The 22,899-nt window shown below is 56.6% G+C and overlaps 11 protein-coding genes and 1 non-coding gene across 12 annotated transcripts; 5 read left to right on the forward strand and 7 right to left on the reverse strand.

Annotated features, from left to right (window-relative positions):
* Positions 1 to 35: 35 nt before the first annotated feature.
* On the reverse strand, positions 36 to 1,800 carry PHSY_001321 (potential zinc finger protein; the record flags this gene model as incomplete). The annotated part of the gene is made up of 2 exons (XM_012331953.1): positions 36 to 1,677; positions 1,769 to 1,800. 2 exons carry the CDS (start codon positions 1,798 to 1,800, stop codon positions 36 to 38), a joined length of 1,674 nt encoding a protein of 557 aa, XP_012187343.1.
* A 242-nt stretch (positions 1,801 to 2,042) lies between these two features.
* Positions 2,043 to 3,957, reverse strand: PHSY_001322 (hypothetical protein; the record flags this gene model as incomplete). The annotated part of the gene is made up of 3 exons (XM_012331954.1): positions 2,043 to 2,517; positions 3,393 to 3,659; positions 3,764 to 3,957. 3 exons carry the CDS (start codon positions 3,955 to 3,957, stop codon positions 2,043 to 2,045), a joined length of 936 nt encoding a protein of 311 aa, XP_012187344.1.
* A 740-nt stretch (positions 3,958 to 4,697) lies between these two features.
* Positions 4,698 to 5,000, forward strand: PHSY_001323 (aryl-alcohol dehydrogenase; the record flags this gene model as incomplete). The annotated part of the gene is made up of 1 exon (XM_012331955.1): positions 4,698 to 5,000. One exon carries the CDS (start codon positions 4,698 to 4,700, stop codon positions 4,998 to 5,000), a length of 303 nt encoding a protein of 100 aa, XP_012187345.1.
* Positions 5,001 to 7,514: 2,514 nt separating this feature from the next.
* Positions 7,515 to 7,907, forward strand: PHSY_001324 (hypothetical protein; the record flags this gene model as incomplete). The annotated part of the gene is made up of 1 exon (XM_012331956.1): positions 7,515 to 7,907. One exon carries the CDS (start codon positions 7,515 to 7,517, stop codon positions 7,905 to 7,907), a length of 393 nt encoding a protein of 130 aa, XP_012187346.1.
* Positions 7,908 to 7,932: 25 nt separating this feature from the next.
* PHSY_001325 (hypothetical protein) lies at positions 7,933 to 8,996 on the forward strand (the record flags this gene model as incomplete). Its single annotated transcript, XM_012331957.1, has 2 exons — positions 7,933 to 8,522; positions 8,906 to 8,996. 2 exons carry the CDS (start codon positions 7,933 to 7,935, stop codon positions 8,994 to 8,996), a joined length of 681 nt encoding a protein of 226 aa, XP_012187347.1.
* A 78-nt stretch (positions 8,997 to 9,074) lies between these two features.
* Positions 9,075 to 9,877, reverse strand: PHSY_001326 (hypothetical protein; the record flags this gene model as incomplete). The annotated part of the gene is made up of 3 exons (XM_012331958.1): positions 9,075 to 9,217; positions 9,705 to 9,756; positions 9,839 to 9,877. 3 exons carry the CDS (start codon positions 9,875 to 9,877, stop codon positions 9,075 to 9,077), a joined length of 234 nt encoding a protein of 77 aa, XP_012187348.1.
* Positions 9,459 to 9,558, forward strand: PHSY_007585. The gene has a single exon. It is a non-coding gene; the product is annotated as a tRNA-Asp (tRNA).
* An 84-nt stretch (positions 9,878 to 9,961) lies between the features above and the next one.
* PHSY_001327 (hypothetical protein) lies at positions 9,962 to 13,339 on the reverse strand (the record flags this gene model as incomplete). Its single annotated transcript, XM_012331959.1, has 1 exon — positions 9,962 to 13,339. The coding sequence occupies one exon, from the start codon at positions 13,337 to 13,339 to the stop codon at positions 9,962 to 9,964; it is 3,378 nt and encodes a 1,125-aa protein (XP_012187349.1).
* An 832-nt stretch (positions 13,340 to 14,171) lies between these two features.
* Positions 14,172 to 15,737, reverse strand: PHSY_001328 (hypothetical protein; the record flags this gene model as incomplete). The annotated part of the gene is made up of 1 exon (XM_012331960.1): positions 14,172 to 15,737. The coding sequence occupies one exon, from the start codon at positions 15,735 to 15,737 to the stop codon at positions 14,172 to 14,174; it is 1,566 nt and encodes a 521-aa protein (XP_012187350.1).
* Positions 15,738 to 16,318: 581 nt separating this feature from the next.
* PHSY_001329 (hypothetical protein) lies at positions 16,319 to 17,294 on the reverse strand (the record flags this gene model as incomplete). The annotated part of the gene is made up of 2 exons (XM_012331961.1): positions 16,319 to 16,515; positions 17,081 to 17,294. The coding sequence occupies 2 exons, from the start codon at positions 17,292 to 17,294 to the stop codon at positions 16,319 to 16,321; spliced, it is 411 nt and encodes a 136-aa protein (XP_012187351.1).
* Positions 17,295 to 18,881: 1,587 nt separating this feature from the next.
* PHSY_001330 (hypothetical protein) lies at positions 18,882 to 20,450 on the forward strand (the record flags this gene model as incomplete). The annotated part of the gene is made up of 1 exon (XM_012331962.1): positions 18,882 to 20,450. One exon carries the CDS (start codon positions 18,882 to 18,884, stop codon positions 20,448 to 20,450), a length of 1,569 nt encoding a protein of 522 aa, XP_012187352.1.
* A 143-nt stretch (positions 20,451 to 20,593) lies between these two features.
* Positions 20,594 to 22,792, reverse strand: PHSY_001331 (methionyl-tRNA synthetase; the record flags this gene model as incomplete). The annotated part of the gene is made up of 1 exon (XM_012331963.1): positions 20,594 to 22,792. One exon carries the CDS (start codon positions 22,790 to 22,792, stop codon positions 20,594 to 20,596), a length of 2,199 nt encoding a protein of 732 aa, XP_012187353.1.
* Between the last annotated feature and the right edge of the window lie 107 nt (positions 22,793 to 22,899).

The raw sequence follows: 22,899 nt of genomic DNA on the forward strand, positions 1-22,899 counted from the left end.
TCCGTCAACGTCCCGATCCGGTCGAGATGTTGAGATCAAAGGTCGGTCGGTGGGGGCGTCAATGTGGTTTGCTGTTGCTGTGCCTGTTGTGCTTGCTGCTGCTGGAGCGCCTGCGCCAAGCCCGAGGGTGGTGTGGTGAGCGCCGGTGTCTGACGCTGGTTCTCCTCTTTGCGGGCAGCAGCGGCGGCCGACGCAGCAGCAGCCGCAGCGGCCGTAGCGGCAGCACTCTTGGCGGCTTGGGCCTGGATCTGTTCCTGGGCCAACTGCGCGGCTTGCGCGGCAGCGGCGATCTCCTCTTGGCTGAGCGTGCTCGTGCTGACAGGAGCACGACCGGTAGCGTCGACCTTGGCGCTCGCCCCTCCGCCGGACTGGAGGAGCTGCAAACCCAGCAAGCCGTGCGAGCCAGAGTGAAGGTAGTGGTATCGCAAGCCGTTGAGGTTCTTATATCGCTTGCCACATGCACCAACTTGGCAGATGTAGAGACGGTCACCGAGCGGAATGGGCGCGTGGACGGCAGGGCTAGCTGGATCGGGGGACGAATCGGCGCTGGCGGTCGGCGACGAGGGCGAGCCCAACGAGGGCGTAGCCGTGTCGTCCTCCATCTTGACACCATCGGCCGACTCGGGCTGCGGCGAGCCTGTGGTCGAGTTGGTGGTGATGTGGATGGTGGGTGGCTGCGCAGCAGCCTGAGCAGTGATAGGCAGGTTGTTCTGGTTGCAGGCGCCGTGGAGGCGGTGGTATTTGAGGCCGTTCATCTGCTTGTACGCCTTGTCGCAGCCGGGAGCCGGGCACTTGTATGGCTTGTCGACGTTGGCGGCGCCGGCGCGTAGGGCATTCTCGAGCGCGATAGTGGAGGCGCTAGTCGCAGCGCTGGTCTTTTCGCGCTTAGCAGGAGGCTGCGAGGAGGAAGCGGTTCCAGAGGCCGGGAAGAAGAGGTTGGGAGGAGCACAGGAGGGGAGGTCGTGTGAATCGGTGTTGCTCGAACGGATCGAGAGGGCCGAAAAGGCGGCAGGGTTGAGACCGTTGGTAAAGTAGCCATCGTTCTCGGAATCGAGGGAAGGCGTGCCTGGGATGGAGCTGCCGGGTGTCGAGAAGGGAGAGTTGGGAGCGTAGATGTTGGGAGTGCCCGGTGTCCTACGACCAACGCCGCCATCGATGAGGGCTCTCCTGAGGGACGAGTGGATGGCGCCGTTGGGGTTGGAGGAGGTGGCGTTGGCGTACTGGCCAAACGAACGCTTCTTGCCCTTTGCTAGTGACGGCGAGCGCATCACTGCTGTGTCAAATGCCGAGGCCTTGTCGGTGTCGTCGAGGCCGGTCGGCGTGGTTACGTTCTCGGCTGTGCTGGACCCGGGCGTGGTGACAGCCGTGGCGGTGGCGGCAGCGGTGGATGTCGAGCCTGCATTCGAGGTGCGTGGGCTGGATGGTTGGGATGTGGAAGCGTTGGAGGAGCCGGAAGATTCGATTTCGTCGTCGGCGATCATCGCAGGCATCTCGTCGTCCTCGAAACGAACGTGGCATTCTTCGTAATGCTGAAGTAGATCGTGGAGATCGTCCAGCTTCTGGCCGCAGCATGTGAAGTTGCGGCAGAAGGTCGACTCGAGGCGGACAGACGACGGAGCGACGGTGACGTCAGACTCGACGGAGGTGCCAAATCTTGAGATGGAGTAGTCCATGATTCTAAAGGAAGATGGAACGAACAGAAAAGGGCGTTAGAATAAACGTTCGAGCCTGGGACGGTGCGCCAATCGAGGAAGGGCGAGACACTTACTCGGAGACATCCTTGCCGAAGGAGACAGCCATCGGCTCTTTGTAGCTGGCGCTGCCAACAAAGCTGGAGGAAGGGCGTGGCGTAAGGCCGCCGGGACGCTGAAAGCCGAACGAGTCAATCCGTCCAGGAGCTTGTGCGATTGGAATCGGTGCTTGCATCATGGGCAAATGTGGTGAGGGGAGGGATCGCTGTATGCGGCGATGACGAGGTCGGTGTTGTGGCGAAGGGTGAGGTCGACGTGATCGCCTGACTGGATCGCCTTCTCGAACAGGGTTTAAGGGGCGCAGAGACGACGACGACAACAACAGGTCTGTTGGTTGGTGATCGAGAAGGTGACGGTGTTGCAACAGTTGATGGACGTGTCGGAGCTGCCGATGCAAGCGGGATGAGTGCTAGGATCGATTGGTTTGCGGAGGTGATAGATGTGAGGTGTATGTAGGTAGGTGCGAACCAGATCGTCGAGGAACGAGCAGGCGATGTGATTATAGCCAAGAGGGCGAAAACGAGATGAGGGGGTAATATGGGGACGATGATTGGTGCTTCCTCGACGGGAGCTTTTTGGTTTTGAGTAAGTGGCGGACTGTGCTGCTGCGCTGCTGTAGCTGTGCAGATAGATGTGCCTTTTGGAATGCGAGAGGTGGATGAAGAGTGGGTTTGTGCGTAGCGCAGCGGAAGAAACAGAGAGGGTTGGAGGTTCAGGATCAGAGTGATTGAATGGGATGAGATGGGATGGGATGCACTCGGATGAGCTAGAATGGGATTGGATGAAATGAAGTCAGGACCAGGAATTGCGGGTGAGGTGGCAGCGCAGCGAGACCAGCCAGTCAGGGTAGACAGCGAGTGTATGGAGCGAGTGTGTGTGTGTCTGTCTATGTGTGCGTGCCAGGGTGGGATTTGGAAAATCTCGCGGGCAGCGCAGCAGTCGACCGGTTCAGCAACGGACCTAACGTTTCGAGAAGAACTGGAGAAAGCAGCGTGGCGGACTCAGCACAAGCTCACAGCCGAATGAATCCATCTTGGATGGCAAAGCGAAGCTGGCTTTCAGGAAGAAATGCAACCTCGCTCTTACCAGCACCAGGGTCGGCCGCGGCACACTGCTTTGGTGCCGTGTAGTGCGGACAATAGGGGAAAAGGAAAAGCACAGTTGAAGGGAAGAGAGCCTGCATGATGCGCAGGCAGGTCTCTTCTGAAACTGTCGAAAGGTGCGCGTGAGCCGTTGCAGGCCAACAACCGAGCACTTTACGGTTGACACGGAGACAAAAACCAGACTTAGCCAGCGGGAACAATGTTCAGCGGCGGTCGAACCGTTGGATTTTTGTTGTTGCTGTCTTATTTTTTTAGTTAAGGGGATAGAAAACCCCCAATTAGTTGCGAGTGCCGAGAAAGTGAGGAGCAAATTACAGGGGGGGTTGCTCTCATCCCTGCGAGCGGGCGAACGGGCGAGCGGACCTTTAGAAGCGAGGTTGATGACAGGCCCAATGGTTGAACTTTTTTTTGAGATTTCAGAAGAAACGAGACATGCGGCTTGTCTGAAATTTCACCTGGCAGAGGAACCGAAAAAAAGTTCAGGCATAATAGCAGGGAAGACGCCGAGATTCTGCCGAGGTTTCTCTTTCTCTCTCACCTTCTGGACTTTCCCTCGATGACAGAGCGCAGAGCAAGCTTAGAGATGCGCGCAGGCAGGCACCATCGGCATGCTGTCACAGCGAACTCAACTCGCTCGGCTGACTGTTGCCTGCTGTCCTGCATATCACCCTCGAATTCTGGAGCAGCGCTGGACATGTCGTCGGGTGTTGTTCGATGGTCCAGCCGCCAATTGTTTGACTCTCCATCACGAACGCTGGCCGGGAATCCTGCCCGCCCTTCTTGACACAATGTCGGCTGGTTAATCCTACGATGCGATCGCGAGAGCAAGGTCGCGGGAGCCACTTTCACACAACCGGTCGAACAATGGCGCCTGGCAATGGCACTTGTTTGTCCATCGCAGCACCTCACAGCACTTGACGGCGAGGTTCAGTGTCAGACATCGGCTTGGCAATGACTAGCACCCAATTCGTTGACCGGCACAGCCTACAGGTGCTGGACGCCACTAACGCAGCTGTGCGCATCCGAGCAGCGCTTGGTTCTGCCTCCAGTGTAGTGGCAGCTTTTGGAAGTCCGTGTTCCAAACAAGCCGAATCCAGCCACATTGGCGCTCTACACTCAGCGTCCTGAGGGCACAATTGTTAGTGTGCATTTCGTTGATCCAAATGCCGGGCCAGCCAACGCGTGAACCTGTCGATGCAAAGAAGCAGTTCAGAACGCCTCCTCCGTCTTGAAGATGAGAAGGAGGCTTCGAACGGCGCTTCGACGCCATGCAACCATCGTGCCAAACCTGAAGGTCGATTCTGCTCTGGGAAGGGGGGCTGGGCTCCATCGTCTCACGGGGCGCGACCGCGGCTGGCGTGTCACACCGACCTTGGCATGTCGCGGGTCTGCTTCTGCCTTCGTCGTCGGACAGTTGCAAAGTGAGAACAAGGATCATAGGCCAAACCCGCCTGCACCAGAGCAAAGCGACTCGTTGGAGCGATCGTATTTGGCCCTAGGCACGTTCCCAGGGCAGAGCGAGACACTTTCACCCTGTGTCTGTCGGTAATTTCCGGCATGAAGACGCTTTTGAAGGTGGCAGCCACCTCGCGTGCGCAGCCTCGCCAAGCTAGAGCAGAGGTGGCAATTTCCATAGCCAGCCTAGAAGCAAGCTGCCACTGTTGCTTGTTTTGCTTCCTAGCCTGATTCAATGCGGCAGACAGACTAGTGCAGCCTGCTCCTGCAGGGTTTGGCCGTTTATGCTCAAAGGCCGCAACGGTCAACTTGCGCGGTCCGAATGCATTTGGCCTTTAACCTCACCTCTTGCTGGGCACCACAGAACTGTTTCGTGCCTACGCAACCGATGGCACTTGTCGACATCGCCCCATGTGCGGACGTGGGTGAAACTTGCCATTGTCTTCGTCGTCCGTCCAGCCGAGGCAGCAGCGAGCAACCTAGCGGCTTCCGTCGACAGCCAAGAATCACTGCAGGTCAGTCAGAAAGTTTTTTACGTTCAAACTCCGACATGCACCTCAAAGGTCTCGTGGACGCTATTTGGCGACAGAGAGCGCTGCAGCGGAAGCTGTGTGGTGCAGCTAGGGACGCGGCAGCCCTGTCGCCGAATCTGCCTTGGCGGCAGATGAGCCGATCCTTCCGTCTCGTTTGAGTGGTACAGGTGAACCCTCAAACTGGGTCTGGAATTCATGGACGTGTTAGGTCCCGCTACGACGTGTCATTGTTTCCAACCTTCATGTCGCCTCCACGATGATCGTGCGATGAACACGGGGAATACCAACTCCCGTTCGATGCAATCGAGGACCATGTTGCGCCGGGTGTCCCATCTCGGCTCGAGCGGTCGAGCCGCCGACGGAAGAATGAGCTGTATCTCAGAACCACAGACTAAGTGAGGGGCACTGATCCCGACGGGCAAGATAGGCGATAACCTTGGCCACATTTGATCCTTGGTGACTGCTCATCTGGCTGGGGCAGCATCACATCGCCACCTTGCAAGTCAACGTGTGGGTTTGATCGCACTGTTGTCACCACCACCAGAAAACAATGCAAGAGACCAACAGAAGCGGTATCAGCTAGCCGAGGATATGACATCAACGTGTCCACTCGACCGGTCTGCTTTCTTCTGGAGGGTACCATGGGCACTTGCGGGCTTGTCTTCCTCGAGTCAAGTGATGTGTGGACCTCACAGCTCCTTGTTTTCCACATCTAGCTGACTCACGTCACACATGATGTAAGGATCCGGTGTTTGAATGGACAGCCATCATCGTATCGTGTCGGGCTCGATCCTCGAAATCATAGGTATAGTTTACCTACCCATGCTGTCGGTCTTGCCGAGAACGCGAAAGAACTGAGTGACGCGGAATAGGAGGTCATAGTTGCACCCCGGACATGGATCCCTATCTAGGTGCCCTGCATGAAAGATGGCACATGGCAAGTTGACTTTCTCCAGGTCCGCGTGATACATTCAGTATACCGCCTCCTCTACACTAGAGTCCTTTCCATGCCGAGTTGTTACCAGCCTTATCCAATTTCGAGACCAAGTCTGGCGAGACCCCCTAGGAGGTCAAGTCGTGACGGTCTCGCCATGGCCATGCCGCTACGATGAGCTCGACCGGATGCAGTCGAAGACAGGTTGAACCGCCTAGAGGGTTGAGACTAACTGCATGCCCAACAAGTTTCATGCGAAACCTCGCTTGCCCTTTTTTTGGTACTTGACGCTATTTCGGCAATTTGAGGTGGCACACACCATGCCGAGATCGTGTCACTCCGAAGTTCAGCATGGAATGTCGCTGTCTCATTCCGCCGAGTCGAGGCTTCTGTGAGACACACAACGAGACCGTCTGGGAAGCCCAGAACGGCGGTAATGAACTCGCTTGCTACACCTCTGCTCTGACGGCCTCGGGTACTAGATCCGAAGCTAGCACAAACGGGCTCCTTGTTGACCGACACGTAAGTGGTGATCTGCTGAACGGAGACGCCGACCGTCAAGCGTCGGCTCCCATCGGCTCTGCCTTGGCGCGGGGAGTAGTGTGGCATTGCTGATCCTTGCTTCAAAGCACCCGAGGGTCTCGTCCGAGCTCTAATCCAAATTCCAAGCAGGGTCTTAGCGGCTGTGCCGAATCAGAGCCACAGCACACTCCGTATATGCAATGTCGCCGTCCACTGCTGCAGGAAACATCAGGTTGACCGGTCTCTCACCCAAACGGCATCGGGGAAAAGCTGTAAGCTTCTAGACCAAACTAAGTCTACGAAGGGGAATGCTCGCGTAAGAAGCATGCCTCGTCGTTGGTCGTCAGGCCATCGCTCTTCCAGAGCCGAGCCGAGCCGTCTAGCATATCAACTTATGCCGGCCAAGTGGGAAGATTAGTGGCTCGCAAGAATTACTTCTGCAGCATCTCGGCGGATTCAGATGAAAGCACGACAGAGTTCGGACTTCAGCGTCGGCGCCGAGAGTGGTGTTCTGAGAAGCGAGCTGCATCCAAGGCTATTGGTGTTCCGCTGAGCTGCCAAGGTGCATCCATGGACTCCTCGTGCAGTCAACGAGTGCCGTCCCCGTAACCCGTCGCCCTCGTTGCAGATTGAGAACCAGCCGACTAATGAGGCGGTGGTTCATGCCGGCATTGCTGCATGGTTTCGGCTTCTGCGAGATCATTCGGCGCCCGTGAGGACCCTGATCTCCGAGTAGTCTCGAACAGCCTGCCGTGAAAGCACCGGGTGCTTACTTACTCAGATCGCTCAGGTCGGGAAGGGCTGACTGATCGAAAAATGTCGGTGTTACTCAGGCGAGGCTGTGATTGGTTGACCTTGGTGCAGCCGTATAAGTTTGATCGGAGTCTAGCAAGGTAATTGGTGCTCAGCCGCGGGGACTCTAAATGGCCGTCTACACGTCCGACCCGACAACGCTGGCAACAACACGGCTCGTGGAGATGGCAGAGTCGAGAGCCTGACCGACTGTCTGCCTTGCAAAGTCGCCACCTCGGACAGCGCAGGCCCGAAGTGTGCAGCATGCAAGGTTGCTCTCTCCAGGGTCTTCCAGAAAGCTTGTTCGTATTCTGCACATGTGGTCGGGACTCTGAATTTCATCTGAGAGCCCTAAATTTTCAAATTCTTGAACTTTCTTCTTGTCTCATTGGTCGAGCCTTCCTTCGCATCTGCAGTAAACCGCATGACCGGTCGCCCGGTGCACCCGCATTCTCGTCGAGGGATCCAATCCGAGTCGCAAATTGAGGACGACACGAGCGTCGGACGCTTCGACGACGATTCAGAGCCCGCCACCAGGGTCGAGATCAAAAGAAGCTCAGAGCAGGGGATACACCGTCTAGCGTACCCGCTGACGTGGAGCCGAACGTCTGTCACGACAATTGAAGCACCCAAAGACACAATTGCCAACGACCGCAGAGTTAGCTTTGAGTCTGACAGGTCCCGAAATGCAAAACAATGCCTCTCCGCTCAATTCTCCTCATTGCCTGGCGTCGGTCTCCCTGTCAGACTTGTCTTTGGAGCTGGATCCAGAAACACAGTTCGAGACGCCTTTTGCCGGTTTGAATACCGGAGCTAGGTTCCGCCTAAGCACGCTGCGAACGATGGACAAACTCCGTTGCAGACAACATCGCAGTTCGGCCGCTCGAAGTCCTGGCCCGCAAGAAAGCTTGGCAAGGCCAAGGCAGTGCGTGCCCTCACCTTCCGTGCGTTTCAAAAGGACCCAGTCGCGCCAGTACATGGACACTGATTGGGCAGGGCAGCCATTGTGGCGCGCGCTGCTGCAAGGGCGAGACACTTGCCGCGAAGTCAAGTTGGACAAGCATGCGGTGTGTTTGTCTGGTCAGAATTCATGCGATCGACAAGACGGAACCAAACTCCCGAACAGACTGCCAGATCTGTCCTTGTCTCCTTGGCCACCAACCACCGGGCAAGAGCGGGCTGATGCTCCGAGTTTTCGTCCATGCACGGAAGCGTCGGATTTCAACTCAAGGCTGGTCCCTCGCCGCACGCGGGAAACAGACGACCGAAGCTCAATATCGATGCTCAATGCGTTCGTGAGCCATGCGGTCAGCCACCTGGCATGGCGAGTGCACTTCGAAGCGACTCCCCGGTACGGTCCGCAATTCGGCTACAGATCTGGCATCTTGCAGCTTTCACTGCAGTGCGCCCGTTTCTGTGTACGGAAAAGACGGTGAGCGGCGTACATCGACGACACTGTCACACGAGCATGGCAAAGGACACTACTTGCGCTTCCTAGCGACTCGCCGCCTCTGCAGCTCTTCGCTTCGCTGGTTGCAGGACTTTGGCACGCACATACCACAGTGCTGGAGTCGAGCTCTCCACCTTGGGCACCATTCTAATTGGCACCCGGAATACGCAGAGAGCCCGGTGATGACTACCTCGGTACGATCTCTTAGGCGTCCAACGAGAAGAAGCCGTGCATCCACAATTGCACCGTGTCAGAAATGTCTCGGAAAGTTTGTTCGTTGCATGCCACGCGAGCTGCTGGAAATTCTCGAGTAGCCGAGGTTGGGACAATTTCATCACTCTACATCTGATCCTTTTGTTGCCGAGGTCCAGAGAGGATCTTCTGATGGAAGCGGTTGAGGACCGCTTTCTCATGCACCGGCGAACAAAGACCGATGTTGTCGTCACGATTCACTAGTCCGAAGCAAGGTGACCGAGCAGCTCTCTTGACTCGTTGCGAGACAGATCATTCCACGCTGTCCCTCGCTTCGACCTATTAGACCGGTTTCGACAACTTCATGCCGTCATGCTCTCGCTTGTAATGTAGCTCGACTAAGCATGTATGACCCCAATTGACGTCAAAGACAAACGCATGGCGAAGGTTGAGCGTTAACCGGTGGAACTCGCTAACCATCCGGTCTACGCGAGAAGACATGGTCGTCACAGTGGGCATCTCGCTTCAATGCGGTGGGCTCCCGGCGTTAAGGCTCGAGGATTTCGCCGGGAGCGACAAAGTCTCTCAGAGTGGTGCGAACGGAGAGAAAAGTCGGCCCGCGGCTGATGACGAGCCCGAGACCTCCGAACAATCCAGCTCGCATTGGCAAGTACGCTTTCTTTTATATAATGACAACTTCAGATTGAGCAGACATCAATTACAGGATCCGAATTAGTTTAGTGGCTATGACGGCGCCTTGTCATTCAATTGACGCTTCTCCGCGCAGAAATCGGCGCAGACCCGGGTTCAATTCCCGGATTCGGAGAAATCAAAATCCTCATTTTTTTCTGGCGGCTCGTGTCATTTTTTTGGCCTCCTTTTCTTGCAGAGACTGAAAAGCTACAATGAGCACGGACTCAACATCTCGATGTCCTGCCCCCCTGTGGCCTAACCAGAGTGCCCGTTCGGCACCTTCTCCAGCGTCTCGCGTTGTGCGCGATCGTTCGTCGAAAAGCGACGACAACTGGGAAGCCAAGTCGAGCCAGGGGCCACACAATCAGCTTCAATATGGCCATGTTGAGTCGTAATCTGTAGCTCCAACTCACGATGCTTGTCGACATTAGCGCCAGGCCACCTTCGCCCATGCGCAGACGCAAAAGCAAGAAACAGTCCCAAAAAAGTTCGTGTATTGCAATCCAAAAAACATGTCCGTGGATGCGCATCGATCGCTATGAACCGGGTTCTGGCTTCGGCTGATCAGCAGCAACCAGTGCAGCGTCCTTGCTCGTCTCTGCTGCGCTTTCAGCAACGTCTGTAGGCGATATCGTCGCATTCGCCTTGGTGCCCTCGACGGCGTCGCCAACGACGACAGACGATTCGGAATCCGTGTCGCTGCCGCCCGTGTCTCCCGCAGCCGATCTCGAACTAGACGAGACGCTGCTCGTACCAGATCCTTCCGAAACCGTCGAAGTGACAGCGACGTTCTTTCCCGCATCATCTGCTTCCACCGCCGGCGTATCATCAGCCCCATTCGCCAGCGACTCCGCTTTCCTCGACATCGCTACCACTGCCGCACCCTCCCCACCCTCACTCGCCTTACCCACCGCTGGAGCAGGAGAATGCGTCGTGCTCGCTCCCCCATCCCTCCCACCCACACTCATCATCTGCCTTCCCCTCATCGAGCTCTCCTTGGCATCACTCCACTCCATCTCGTCGCTCGTATCCTCTCCCAACGGATGATGACCTTCCTCCCATCCATCGATATCATTATCGTTGATGCGGATGCAGTACGGCTCGTCCTCCAGCTCCTTCCGATGCTCCGCTAGCCATTGCGGGTCGAACAGCTGCTTGGGCAACAGCTTGCCGTACAACTTGATCGGGATCGGCAGGTCGACCGGATTGTCACGCCGCCAACGGGCCATCTGCTTACTCTTGCTGACGATGTCTGCTTTGTGGTAGGCCCGGGTGAGATGCTTGTTCCGCCACTTGGGAGTGACCGCTTCCCACCCTTTGGCGATGCGTAGCTTTCGCAATCGTTGACGTTTCCACTCCGACTTGGTGAGACCGTGCAGATCCTCGTCGCTGGCTGCATCGTCCGAGTAAGCACCCGGTATCAACAACTGTTTGGGAATCGCATGACGCAGCCGACCCGCGCCAATCTCGCGATTACGGCACTTGGTCTTGGCTCGTTCGACGCCCCTATACTTTTCATGCTTCTCCTTGTCTTCCTTTTCGGCCTGCAAACCCGTTCGCAGAGACATGCGGAATCCGGACCTCGCCGAATCCATGAGGTCCTTGGCGACATCCTCGAGATGATCTCGGTCGATCGTTCCCGGTACGATCGCATACGCTTCCGGCTTGGCTTCCACCTTTTTCGATCCTTCCGTGACGATGGCGTCGATGAGCGACTGATTCGTGCGGTAAAAGTCGCGACTTGTAAAGTCGACGTGGAAGATGTGCGTCGTGATCGGAGGCTGCGCCACGGCGCCTGCCGGTAATGAGGCGAGGATCTGCTTTTCCTCTTCCGTCAAGTGCGGGTTGGGCACCCACTCGGCCACCTTGTACGTGCTGCGAAGTTTTCGGAATTCGTCAGTGCCGAGCCAGCGGTAGAGGTGCTCTCTCAGATCGCGGAGGAGCTTGCGATTGCGGTATCTCTTGTCGCCCTCCTGTCTCAGACCCACTCCGAGCGTGGGAATGCGCTTCGAAGCATCTGACGGTCCGGGTAGGTTCGGATTGTTGGGATTGCGGTCAAGATGGTGAGACGAATGTGGGACTTTGGGAGTCGAATTGCCCGGAGTGGCAGAATGGCTAAGGCGAGATTTGCTTGCATGGTGCGCATCGGGTGTCTGGGATGGCTGCTTCGAGCTGCTCGCCTCCGCGTTGACCTGGGACGCAGGGCCCGCGGCCTTCGAGCGAGCCTGTTTCCGCTTCTTGCGCGCTGGCTCCGAGGTGAGATCGTCGAGTTCCGCCTCGGAAGAGTCGTCGCGTTCTTCGGGAGAGGTACGCCCTTGACTTGGAGCTCTGTTTGAGCTGTCCTTCTTGTTACCACCATCGACGGGTGCATTCAGCATCTGCTGCGCGACAGAACCGAGACCTAAAGCTTCCAGCATAGTTGGGGTGATACCCAACGAGGTGAGGGCGGCGAGAGCAGCAGCGTTGGAAAGCGGAGCACCATCGCTGGAAAGCTGTGCTGAGGTCTGCGGGATGTGAGAGCGGCCACCGTCGATGTCCGTCGAGCCTGAGCGAGGTTGCTGTCGTTGTTGCGGCAGACCTTGGTTCAACAACGCCTCGAGACCTTGCATCGAGTTCGGAAAGGGTCCGTTAGCGTTTCCATTGTTGAGCGACTGGAAGAGCGACAAAGTGCCATTGCGGCTCGATGGATCTGTGTTTTGCGAGAGATACTGCGCCAGGAGGGCCGGCAAGAATGACGGATTTTGGGAGCCGGCGCCTTGCTGGCCGTTGCCTCGCCCACCGATATCGTCTGAAAAGCCACTGTTGAAGCCACCAGATCCGCCGTTGGCAGCATTTGAGTTGCTAACGCCGTTCATGTTGAAGAGGCCGGTCGCGGCAGGACCTTGTTGGAAGCCCATGCCGAGATCGAACGGCAGTCCTCCCGCATTTGATGGTTGCTGCTGATGTTGCTGCATGCCGGGACCAGGAAGACCAAAGTTGTTCATAGTGCCAAAAAGGTCGTGGCCAGAATTGGAATCTTGTCCGAGCAGATTGGCGCTCGATGCGTTCAGCAAGCCAGTCATGTTGTTGTACGCTGGCGAACTTGATAACGCGCGAAGTTTGCTGACTCCTTGATCGAGTTCGGAAACGAGAGTTTTGGATGCGCGCTCGAGGATGGAGATGACATTGCGAATGTCGCCGCGATCCACCGGGGAAGCTTGTTTGGCGTCGTGCATCGCTTGTGAGAAGGTTGAGACCGAGGAGCGGGCATCTGACAAGATGGAAGCATGCTGATGAAGGAGAGAGGACTGTGTGACACCGAGAGCATCCGAATGTGTACCAAGCAACTGAGCAATGTTCGATTGGTGCTGCGACTGTGCAGGAGACGGATGCTGCTGCGCGTTGATATGGATGTTGCCCTGCTGTTGATGCGGTTGGCTTTGCTGGCCTTGCAGAGGCTGATGTTGCTGCTGCTGCTGTGGCTGCTGCTGCTGTGGCTGCGACGGTTGTCGTGGGTGCTGCTTTTGATGAGAAGATTGTCGCTGCGGTTGTGGACGTCGACGCGACTGCTGCGGATGCGATGGTTGGCCTTCGGGCAGCTGCGATGGTTGGGATGGCGAGCTTCGCGCTTGCTGCTGGGTGATCAGACTCTGGGCTGCAGGCTGTAGCTGGTTGTGCACGTGTGAAAGAAGCGAAGCCGTCGAGCCGGGCTGAGATGAAGCGAGCTGAGCAAAAGACGAATGAAGATGCTGCTGATGCTGATGCGATTGGAGCAACTCGGGGGGCAAGAGACTAAGCGCAGATGTGAGCGCATCCGTCGACATGGATGAGTGAGGCAGCACATTGGGAAACATTGCTGATTGGTGTCCGTTGGAATCGAGCCCGCCGGTAGACTGGCCCAGGTTCAAGGGGATGTGCTGTGCTGGCTGCTGCATACTGGGCAGACCGAACGGCAGCGACGGCCGGACAAAACGATGCTTTGAAGCTGCGGGAGTGGCAGTTACGGTTACGAGCTTGGTTTGTGGATGCCCAAGGCAGCTTTGGGGAGGCTGAATCGGCTGCTCGGCTTGCGATAAGACCACTAGACGAGCCGGCTAAACTGCGTGTCTGGACACAGTTGTTGGTGGTAAAGGTGCTGCCGCTACTGTTGCTGCCGAAGAGCGTCGCACCTCCGGCTGACGCGCGGTAGCTTGGCTGGTTGGAGGACCACAGCCTGCAGACTCGAGCCGCATGCGATGGTGTCGATGGAGAGGAGGCAACGAGATAGCGACCAGCAAGCTGTCTTTTTGGCCTGGCTCAAACGGGAAAGCCGCTTCGGCACGCTCTCTTGACATTTTCGGGTTGCGGAGTGCGCTAATTCAACAGAAAGACTGAAATTCCACCCTTAATTATCCTGCCTCGGCAAATCTCAAATTGGAGAGCTCCCTCTCCCGCGAGTCACTCACTGACTAGCAGAGCATTGCAACCAGCAATTCGACCTCGACATCTGGCTCACCACTTTGCTCGCCGATGAGGTTCGGAGATTGGCAGCAGCATGACGGTGCAGGCCCTGTTGCTTCCCAGCCTCAACCTTATCTGATCAATACAGAGGTCGATCCGGGTAGCAGACACAACAAAGCAAACTCAAACTTCGGAAGTGGCGCTGCAGATCGCAGAGCAACCCCACGACTTTATTCCATTCTGGGAACAAGATGCTATTTGGTGCCATTAATTGATGCTGGTTTACATGTGATGCGTCTCCTTACGGATCTAGATTAAGAAAAGTCCCTAGGACAAGGCTTCCCAGGAGCCTTCACTGATGCCTTCCACCCGCTGTCGAAAGTCCCACAGTCGATCCTTCAATTTGGCCCACGTGGCCTGACCACCTCGTGTGACGGTGAGGCGGAAGTTACGAGCCAATTCGGCTTGGCGTTGAGCGTCGTCTGGCGAGCTGATGCCCTTGGAAATCGATGCGTACGTATCGCTTCGCGCAGTGTCGGCAGGACAGCTGTCCTCGATCTCGCCTTTCCGTCCCGGACCCTCCAGGCATCGCTTGAGCAGCATTTGCTCGGTCTGCGGTACGGCAGCAAGCGGTTTGCCCTGCAATTCTTCGATGAGTACCCTCCGCAAGAGCTCATCGTTCAATATGCCGGTCAATGCATCGCAAAGGTTGAGAGTCGGCACATATATGGTGCTTGCAGCTGTGTCGTGGAAAGGCGCAGACGCCCCGTTCGAATCGTACTCTTGTAATGCGGCGTCGGCAGAAGCATCACGCTGTCGCTTGGACGGAGGAAATGGTGGTGTCATCATGCACAGCGATGCAAACGTGGTCGATATCCTTAACCGACGTATCGGAGAGTCTCGAAGGCTTGCAATCAGCCGCAAGATCTTGGGCGTGTGTCCAGGTGTGGAAATGTGAACGTCGAGTTCCTGCACACGGTGCCAGACGAGCATGCGGGAAAACACCTTGGGATCCTCGTGCTCGAGCAAAGGCAGGCTCATCATGATGCTCAGGTGTGTTGGCTGACAGCCTTGTTGGCGTCGTGCGATGCGTCGTGTCGGTGTCAGGTGAGCCTTGTGTCGGATGGTGACAGCACGGGTGCCTTGCATTCGAATCTCTGCCTTGAGCCAGCCTGGCATGTCGTCAAGTTCTTCTTTGCTGAATAGGTCGTCGGCATGCGCAGCTTCTGGCGGCGCCAGTTGATCTTCAGCATCGTTGTCGGGCGCTTCTGCAACGGCGTCGCCGTCGCCGTCCTCGAGCTCTCCCCACATCTGTACCGGCTGCGACGTGCCGAATCGGTAGCCCTCCCGAACCTGACCTGGATCTCGAAGCAGCGCCATTGACTCTGCGCGCCAAAGCGACAGGTGAGTCAGACTTGGTCCGCAGTAGTGGAGGAGTCGCAATAGCTCGTGGTCCCATCCAGCCGAGAACGAGGTGAGAGCCGAAACATCGTCAAGAGAGCAGAAGAGCGCCCTCGTGAAGCCAGCAAATTGATACGCCGGCTGAGCCTTGACCGACCTGGCGTACCATTTGCGAAAGTCGCGGACATGACGAGGCAGGATGACGATCGAGTACAGGGCGTCCAGGGCCCAGTAGCGCATCAGCCGGCTGACACAGCTCAGTCGTATGAGAGTGATGTGCGCAACGGGGTCACCGATCAAGACGCCCGGCTGAAGGTGGCGCACGACCCTCTCGAGCACCTCTGGTGGTAAGCTCGGTTGCGGTAGCAAATGCGAGTAGTCGCCATCTCCGATCTGCGCCAGTAGCTGTCCAGCTGGGTCGTGGATGCTGAGACTCGACAGCTGCTCCTCCAGCGTCTTATGGGCGGCGCCATTCCCCGCACTAGGCGACATGATCGCGATCCTGAGCTCCCGACTCTTCTGCGATCAGAACGCTACCGAGTCGAGGATCTGATTCTAGCATCACGTCATGGTCGTGAGGAATCCATCGCTATGTCTTGGTTCGGTGCGCTGCCGGTTTCGAGGGGAAAGTTGATGGCAGGTCGCCAAGAGGTAAGAGGGTGGCTTGATTCTTACTCGAGTGCCGAAAAAAAGATTCGTCAGGCTACACCTCCACAACCGCCTTTCCACCACCACGCAAAAGCCGCAAATTCACCGAAGCCTTGTCCGTCGATTCTGCAATGATGATCACAATCACAAGAGCACTCCCATAAGCGCACACAGGACCACAGACGCAACTATTGGATCATGTCAGGAGCATGCTATCATTTTGGGGTGTGTAGTGGGGGAAAGCGATTGAGAGTATATCGTGTACGAGGCGATGAAAACGTGACGACAGAACACGTTTGCCGATAGCGTTCGCCCCTCGCACAACAGATGCGTCGTGCGAACATACTCTGCAGTGTGTGTGTGTGTGTGTGTGTGTGTGTGTGTATATGATGTACAAAGATGCGAGCGAGTAGGGAACGAAATGCTTAGACGACGGTACCGGCGTTGGAGGCAATTCGTGGCCAGATGTCGGCGCACTCCTTGGCGACGGGTCCAGTGATGGCGGAACCCTTCATCTCACCCTTGGGGTTGACGATGACACCGGCGTTGTCCTCGAAGTAGAGGAAAACACCGTCGCGACGCCTCCAGGGCTTGCGCTGGCGGACGACAACGGCGGGCATGACTGTTCAGTGGAAGAATACGAGAAAGGAAGGTCAGTCGCTGAATTCAGAGGGAAGGCGATGAAAGATTGTCGCAAATCGCATGGACGACACAAAGCACCGTTGCTGTCGAGAGCCTGTCGTCGTCATCACCTGTGCTGCTGCTGCAATCACTGCCGATGCGGATGCGTCTGTCTCGGTGCGACAGCACTCGCCGATTGGCAAGCCGTGCGTTGTAAGTGTCGCGGCCCGTTTCCTTCTACGCCAAGCGGCATCCGCATTCAACCCAACTTCGCTTTCGACCAAATCAACATCCTGTCCTGCCATCTGTGCCGACTTTAAAAGCGTCGCCCGCTTCATCGGTCTTGCTATGTGAGAAAACTCCGCATGCTGCCTGAAATGTAATGATCCGTTGAAATTCCGAGACAGCTTCTCTGTGCCAGTCCTTCCTTCTCGACGTGATGCTAGCATGGTGATAGCGATGCGATATTGTATGTTCCCTGGGCTGATACTGATGACGACGACAACGACATTCCATGTGCTTTTGACGAGTCCTTGGCGATTGCTGGATATGGTGAAGAAACTTACCCTTCTTTCGGAGCTCGGGCTTACCCTTCTTGACGGAAGCGACGACCATGTCACCGGCGGCGGCGGCGGGGAGACGGTTAAGACGAGCACCAATGCCGTGGACGGCAATGACGAACAGGTTCTTGGCACCCGAGTTGTCGGCGCAGTTCATGACGGCACCGACTGGCAGAGCCAGGGTCATTCGGAACTTGGTACCAACAGCGGCCTTGGACATCTTGATTCACTGCGAGGGTTGAAGAAGGATGACAATATGGAGAGACGGCGAGGGAATGTTCAGCTGGTTGTTCGAGGTGATGTGATGCGATGTGTGTAAAATGGCAGGGCTCGCAGCTGACGATCCGAGTAGTGGCGCACGTCGAGAAGGGACCAAAAGGCAATTGTATCAAGTGATGTTGTGGCTGATGAGGGTGACGTGAGAGTGGTGGAAGAGTGGACCTTGTGTTGGTTGAGATATGCTGGATCAGACTTTCGTTCTGCCTTTGCACTGAACCGAGCTAGGTGGCCCGATGATTGAATGCGCAGTCCAAAATATCTGCTGTGGGTTGCCCGCTCTCGATGTGTCAGAGCGAGTTTCTCTGGCGCAAATGCAACAGGACGGCGGAGATATCGTTCGTCGAGCCGTATAGATGAGAGATCTGATGACCATGCTAGTCAGATTGTGTGTGCGAGATGCCGATAGAAAGTCGTATGTGCAACGTATGTGAAAAGGCCAATGTTGATGCTGATGACTGCAGCGGTCGTCTGAATGCTGTATATTGCGATGCACTGCTGAACTTCAGGAGCGTGACCCTGCCGTTTGTGTCGAGTATGCTTACCTTGATGGGGTTGGTGGATGGTGATGGTGAGGAGTAGCTACCGTCGAAATCTCGAATTGCAACCACGCATCCGACGACCGCGGACGGCGGCGGCAGCACCTTCTCACTCTGTTGCTTCGTATTCTCAATTTGCTAGCTTTTCCATCCTCAAACTTGCGCTCAACGCCAGCTCGGAGAAAAGCGCCCTACTGCTCAGCCAGCGACTGAATCTGTGTCCGACTCGACGTGAGCTGTACGCACTTTGTGCAACTGAGGGTGCCCCGATTGCGCAGACCGGGACCAACTCTTCCGTGCGTAGATCCGAGCGTCAGTGGTTCAATGGCAAAAGTTGGCAAGAGCAGCTCGGCCGAATTCAAGCAAATCACGTGCTAGTCATCGCTGGCCCTTGTAAAGAGCTGTAACTTTTGACGGTCGAACATATTGTGAGCAAAACTCGATTTAAGGATCGGGAGATGCGAGCCTATTTTAAATACGTTGAATAACAGAAGGGTCTAACAATGTGGAAAGCGCGCTAGGGAATGCTACCTATCACGGCTTAATCCTGCGTACCTCGGGAGATGGTGGCATCTACTCGACTAACTGTGTCGAACCGTTTCGCTTCATGCGAGCCTCAGGCTCTTGAAAGCCGATGGACCGCACACAGGCTCGAACAGTTGGTAACTTGCGCGACGAGTGTGCACAATCAGCATGATTGACGGACGTAGTTGACGAGATCGCGTACGCGATCCGCTCCGAACAATGTGGAGAAGACTGGTCTGGTGCCTGTCGGATGTGATTGCAACTTTTTGGGTTGATGAATGCACGCTGGCTGCTCGTCTGTGGTCCCTGCATGATCTGTCACAGTCGGTAGCGATATCAACCGTGGTCCCGCTCACTTATCTCCTACCTGACCTGAACCCGGTCATACCACGTCCCCTCTCATCTCATCATCATCTCACTCACACTTTTGCACCACCGCTCCATCACTGCACGACACTGTCGACGACATGCTCGAATCGCTCCCGTTGGAACTCCAAGCCTACATCCTCGTCTTCCTACCCGCCCAAACCCTCGTCCGCACGCTCTCGCTCACCAACCACCACTTTCACGACCTCGTCGAAGCACACGTCCAACGCTATTGCTTGCGATACCTCGGCTTGGGCTCTCACTCTACCAATCCGGATGAAGCAGCCGTGCTCGAGTTCGAGGCGCAGAGACCCATCGATACCGTCACTGCCAAGCACACCTTGCAGTTTTCGCACTTTGCAGCCGTATCGCCCAGCTCGTACCATGCCAAGCTACCACCGCTCTCGTCCGCGGCGGTGTTTGAGTTTGCACAGGGGTCAAGTAGTAGGGTAGCCACGGATTCGGAGAGGCTGCGGAGTGGCTTTGGCGTAGGGAGAGGTAGGGGATACTCCGTTTCGGTAAGACCCGAGCGGGCGAGGGTAGGAGGTGGAGGTGGTGGTAGTGGTGGCGGTGCTCAGTACGTAGCTACTCCTTTCCAGCCATTCTTGCCAGGGCTGCATGAAGACGACCAGCGTCGGGCAGCAAATCAGATGGTCGTATCTAGCTCGCTGGACCTCGAAGAGCGAAGGACCGGTAGGCCGGCCTTGTCGCGCAACCCGTCGGCGGCATCGCGCGCGACAAGTCGATCGAGCTCAACCGCTAGCACTTCGAGGGCCAGAGCCATCGCACAGGAGATTGCATCTGCTCCCTTTCCCTTCTTGCGCCACAGCATCGAGGCTGCAAATCGACATCAGATGCATCGCGCCGCTAGCAACAGCTCACAACCCCGCCAGGCAGCGGGTACCACCTACGTCGCCCAACCCCTGGAAGAGCCGCTGGACGCATACGATTGGGCAGGACCACCCGGCACGCGTGCAGCGCCTTCTGGACTATCGTCTTCGCGACTTCCTCGTCGAGCAGCCGATCAACCTGCGTGCTACGCATTCCAACTCGATCCGCTGGATTCCTTCGAGAGCCTCATCCTCACCTTGACTGCTCGACGAAGCGTCGCCGATGCTCAAGCTACCATCTCGGCCATGTTGCGCGGAGAAGACGCATCTGGGGGTGTACGATTGCGATACTCCAAAGCACTAGCAGAAGGAATCGACCGAGTCTTCCGAGACTGGTTCAGACCCAAACCGTCCGCCACAGGTGAACTCGAACCAGATTCCCAATTGCTCGAATTCGACACTCCTTCCTGCACGCTCTCCATCCAACCTCACGCTTCACCTCTCGCCCACGTCACCCATCCGGCGCTCGCCTCCACTTCCTCGCACGACTACCTCTCGCGACCCCCACTCTCGACGCAGTACGCCACCCTGGCGTCCAACGAAAGGGTCGAATTGACCTTCCACTGCAGTTGCATCAAGATCAACGCGGCTAGGTTGTTGGCGACGTTGGAGAGGCTGGAGAGCGATGTACTGGCAAACCAGGCGAGGAGCAGGTTGGCGCTCTCGAGGTTGCCGAGGATCGTAGCGGGTGGGGGCATGAGGATCGCTCCTGGATCCGCATTGGTGAATGCGAATGTGGGGTACTTTATGGTAGGCCAGGCACCTCGGACGGGTGCGTAGGATTGCTTTTGAATCTCGAATAGACACTGTTGGCTCGCTTGACACAGTCCGGTCCTGGGTCGTTGTGATGAATGCATTCTCAAACCGCAACTTGTGTGGTGTACGGATCCATGCTTTCCCCCTCGTGAATGCTACACCCCGCTCTACTGTGCACCAGCACCCTCACCCTCAACCTCCAACTTGGCCAACGACTCGGTCAACTCCTCCATCTGCTTCTTGAGCACCAAATAACTCGCCAACTGTCCATCCACCTCGATCTCCAACTTAGCCTTGTCCTCGGCCAAACTAGCCTTCTTGACCTTCTCCTTCAGCTGCTTCAGCTGTTCACCTTCGAGCGCAACCTTGTGTTCCAGTGCGATCAGTTCCGGGGTCTTGTTCTTCACCTGAGGCTTGCTCGCTTCGAGTTGCTTTTTCGCCGCCTTGGCCGCCTTCATGGCCTGCTTTTTGCTCATCTTCGGAGCTTCCTCCGTCTTGGCTTCGGAGCCGCCGCCGAACTGAACTCGCCAGATCTCTTCCTGCTTGGGATCGATCTGCTTGAACAGGTGAGCGGCTTTGCCGATCTTGTGTCCGGGAAGGAGGTCGAGGTGGAACTGCCCGTCTTCGGGGATGGCGCGTGGTGGCGCGTCGAGCTGCTTCAAGATGGCGTCCGAGGTCTCGGGCATGAATGGATGGATGAGCGACGAGAGCAGCCAGATGAGGTTGAGCGCTACGATCATGACCTCGTCACATCGTGCACGCGACTCGGTGAAGAGGGTGTTGTCAAAGTGCGATTCGACGAGGAAGAGGTTTCCTCGTGCAGACAGGGCCATCATGTGCTGCAATCCAGATCGGATCTTGACCGCTTCCATGGAGGAAATGTATTGACCCAGGATGTGGTTGACGTCGCGTGCAAAGCGGGAGATGACGCTGGAAGATGCGTCGTCCGCCACTTCGCCAGCCGCCTTGACAGGCCCGTCCTTGAACGTTCGCAGCTCCGAATCCGAGGGGATGGCGGGGATGGTGTAGTCATACTTCTTCATGAACGTCAACACACGGTTGCAGAAGTTGCCTAGGTTGGCGAGCAGCTCCGAGTTGTTACGCGCGATAAAGTCGCGCCACGCAAACTGACTGTCTGCCGTCTCGGGACGGTTGGCGAGCAAGTAGTATCGCCACACCGAAGCCGAGAGTCCAAGATCGCGAGCCTTGTCTCCAAAGACACCGATGTTCCTCGACTTGGAAAACTTGCCTCCCTCGTACTGCAAATACTCGGTCGTGTTGATGTGGTGCAGCAGCGTGTAAGGGTCCTTGCTGCCAATGAGACAGGATGGGAAGATGACCGTGTGGAAACGGACATTGTCCTTGCCCATGAACTGGTACAGCTTGACGTTGTCCGGGTTCTTCCACCACTTTTCCCAGTCGTCGGTGTAGTTGGCGGTGATGCTCGGGTATCCGATAGGAGCGTCGAACCACACGTAAAGCACCTTGTCCTCCATGCCCTTGATAGGGACGGGGACACCCCACTTGAGATCACGCGTCAAGCTGAAAGGCTTGAGACCTTCCTTGAACCAGCTCTCGGTGATGAGCTTGCCGTTGGAGCTCCATCCACCCTTCTGCGCCTGCTCCCTAGCCCACTTCTCGGTCAACGGCTGCAGCTCGTCGATGCGGATAAACATGTGCGTCGAGTCCTTCTGAACTGGCGGCGATGAGCACAGCTTGCATCGAGGCTTGACGAGCTCGACAGCGTCGTAGAGCTGACCACACTTGTCGCACTGGTCTCCACGCGCATCATCGTATCCACACCGCGGGCATTCTCCCTCTACGTATCGATCGGCGAGGAAGCGGACGCACTTTTCGCAGAAGAGCTGGGTCATGGTTCGCTCCTCAAGGTAGCCGTTCTTGTGCAATTTAAGGAAGACATCCTGGGCGATCTCGGTCTGCTTGGGAGTGGTGGTGCGGCCAAAGTGGTCAAAGCCGATCTGGAACCATTCGTAGACCTGAGCATGCTGTGCGTGGTACTTGTCGCAAAGTTGCTGCGGTGTCACGCCGTCCTCCAACGCCTTCGTTTCGGTAGCGGTGCCGTATTCGTCGGTACCACAGATGTAGAGGGTGTTGCGATTCCTTGTTCGCGAGTAACGAGCGTAGACGTCTGCGCTCAATGTGGAGCCGATGATGTTGCCGAGATGTGGGACGTTGTTGACGTAGGGAAGCGCAGAGGTGACGAGGATGTTTGGCTCGCCGTCTTTTGGCAAGATCTTTTCGTTCTTACGAGCAGTCTCTGTAGTGACCTTCATGAGCACCGAGGCCGAGTCGTTGTGGGCCCGTGTGTCGGACACGGGCAATGCCACTGGGAAGGGGGACGCCATGATGTCGTGCGCAAACTGCTTGAGATTCCGGAGCAGTGTCTGAGTGTATCGAAGAGAGTCGTGGTGGCTTCTAGATCGAGATGTGAGTCGGTGTAGGCAGTTACGAG

Source organism: Pseudozyma hubeiensis (assembly GCF_000403515.1).
Source record: "Pseudozyma hubeiensis SY62 DNA, scaffold: PHS15, whole genome shotgun sequence".
NCBI lineage: Eukaryota > Fungi > Basidiomycota > Ustilaginomycetes > Ustilaginales > Ustilaginaceae > Pseudozyma > Pseudozyma hubeiensis.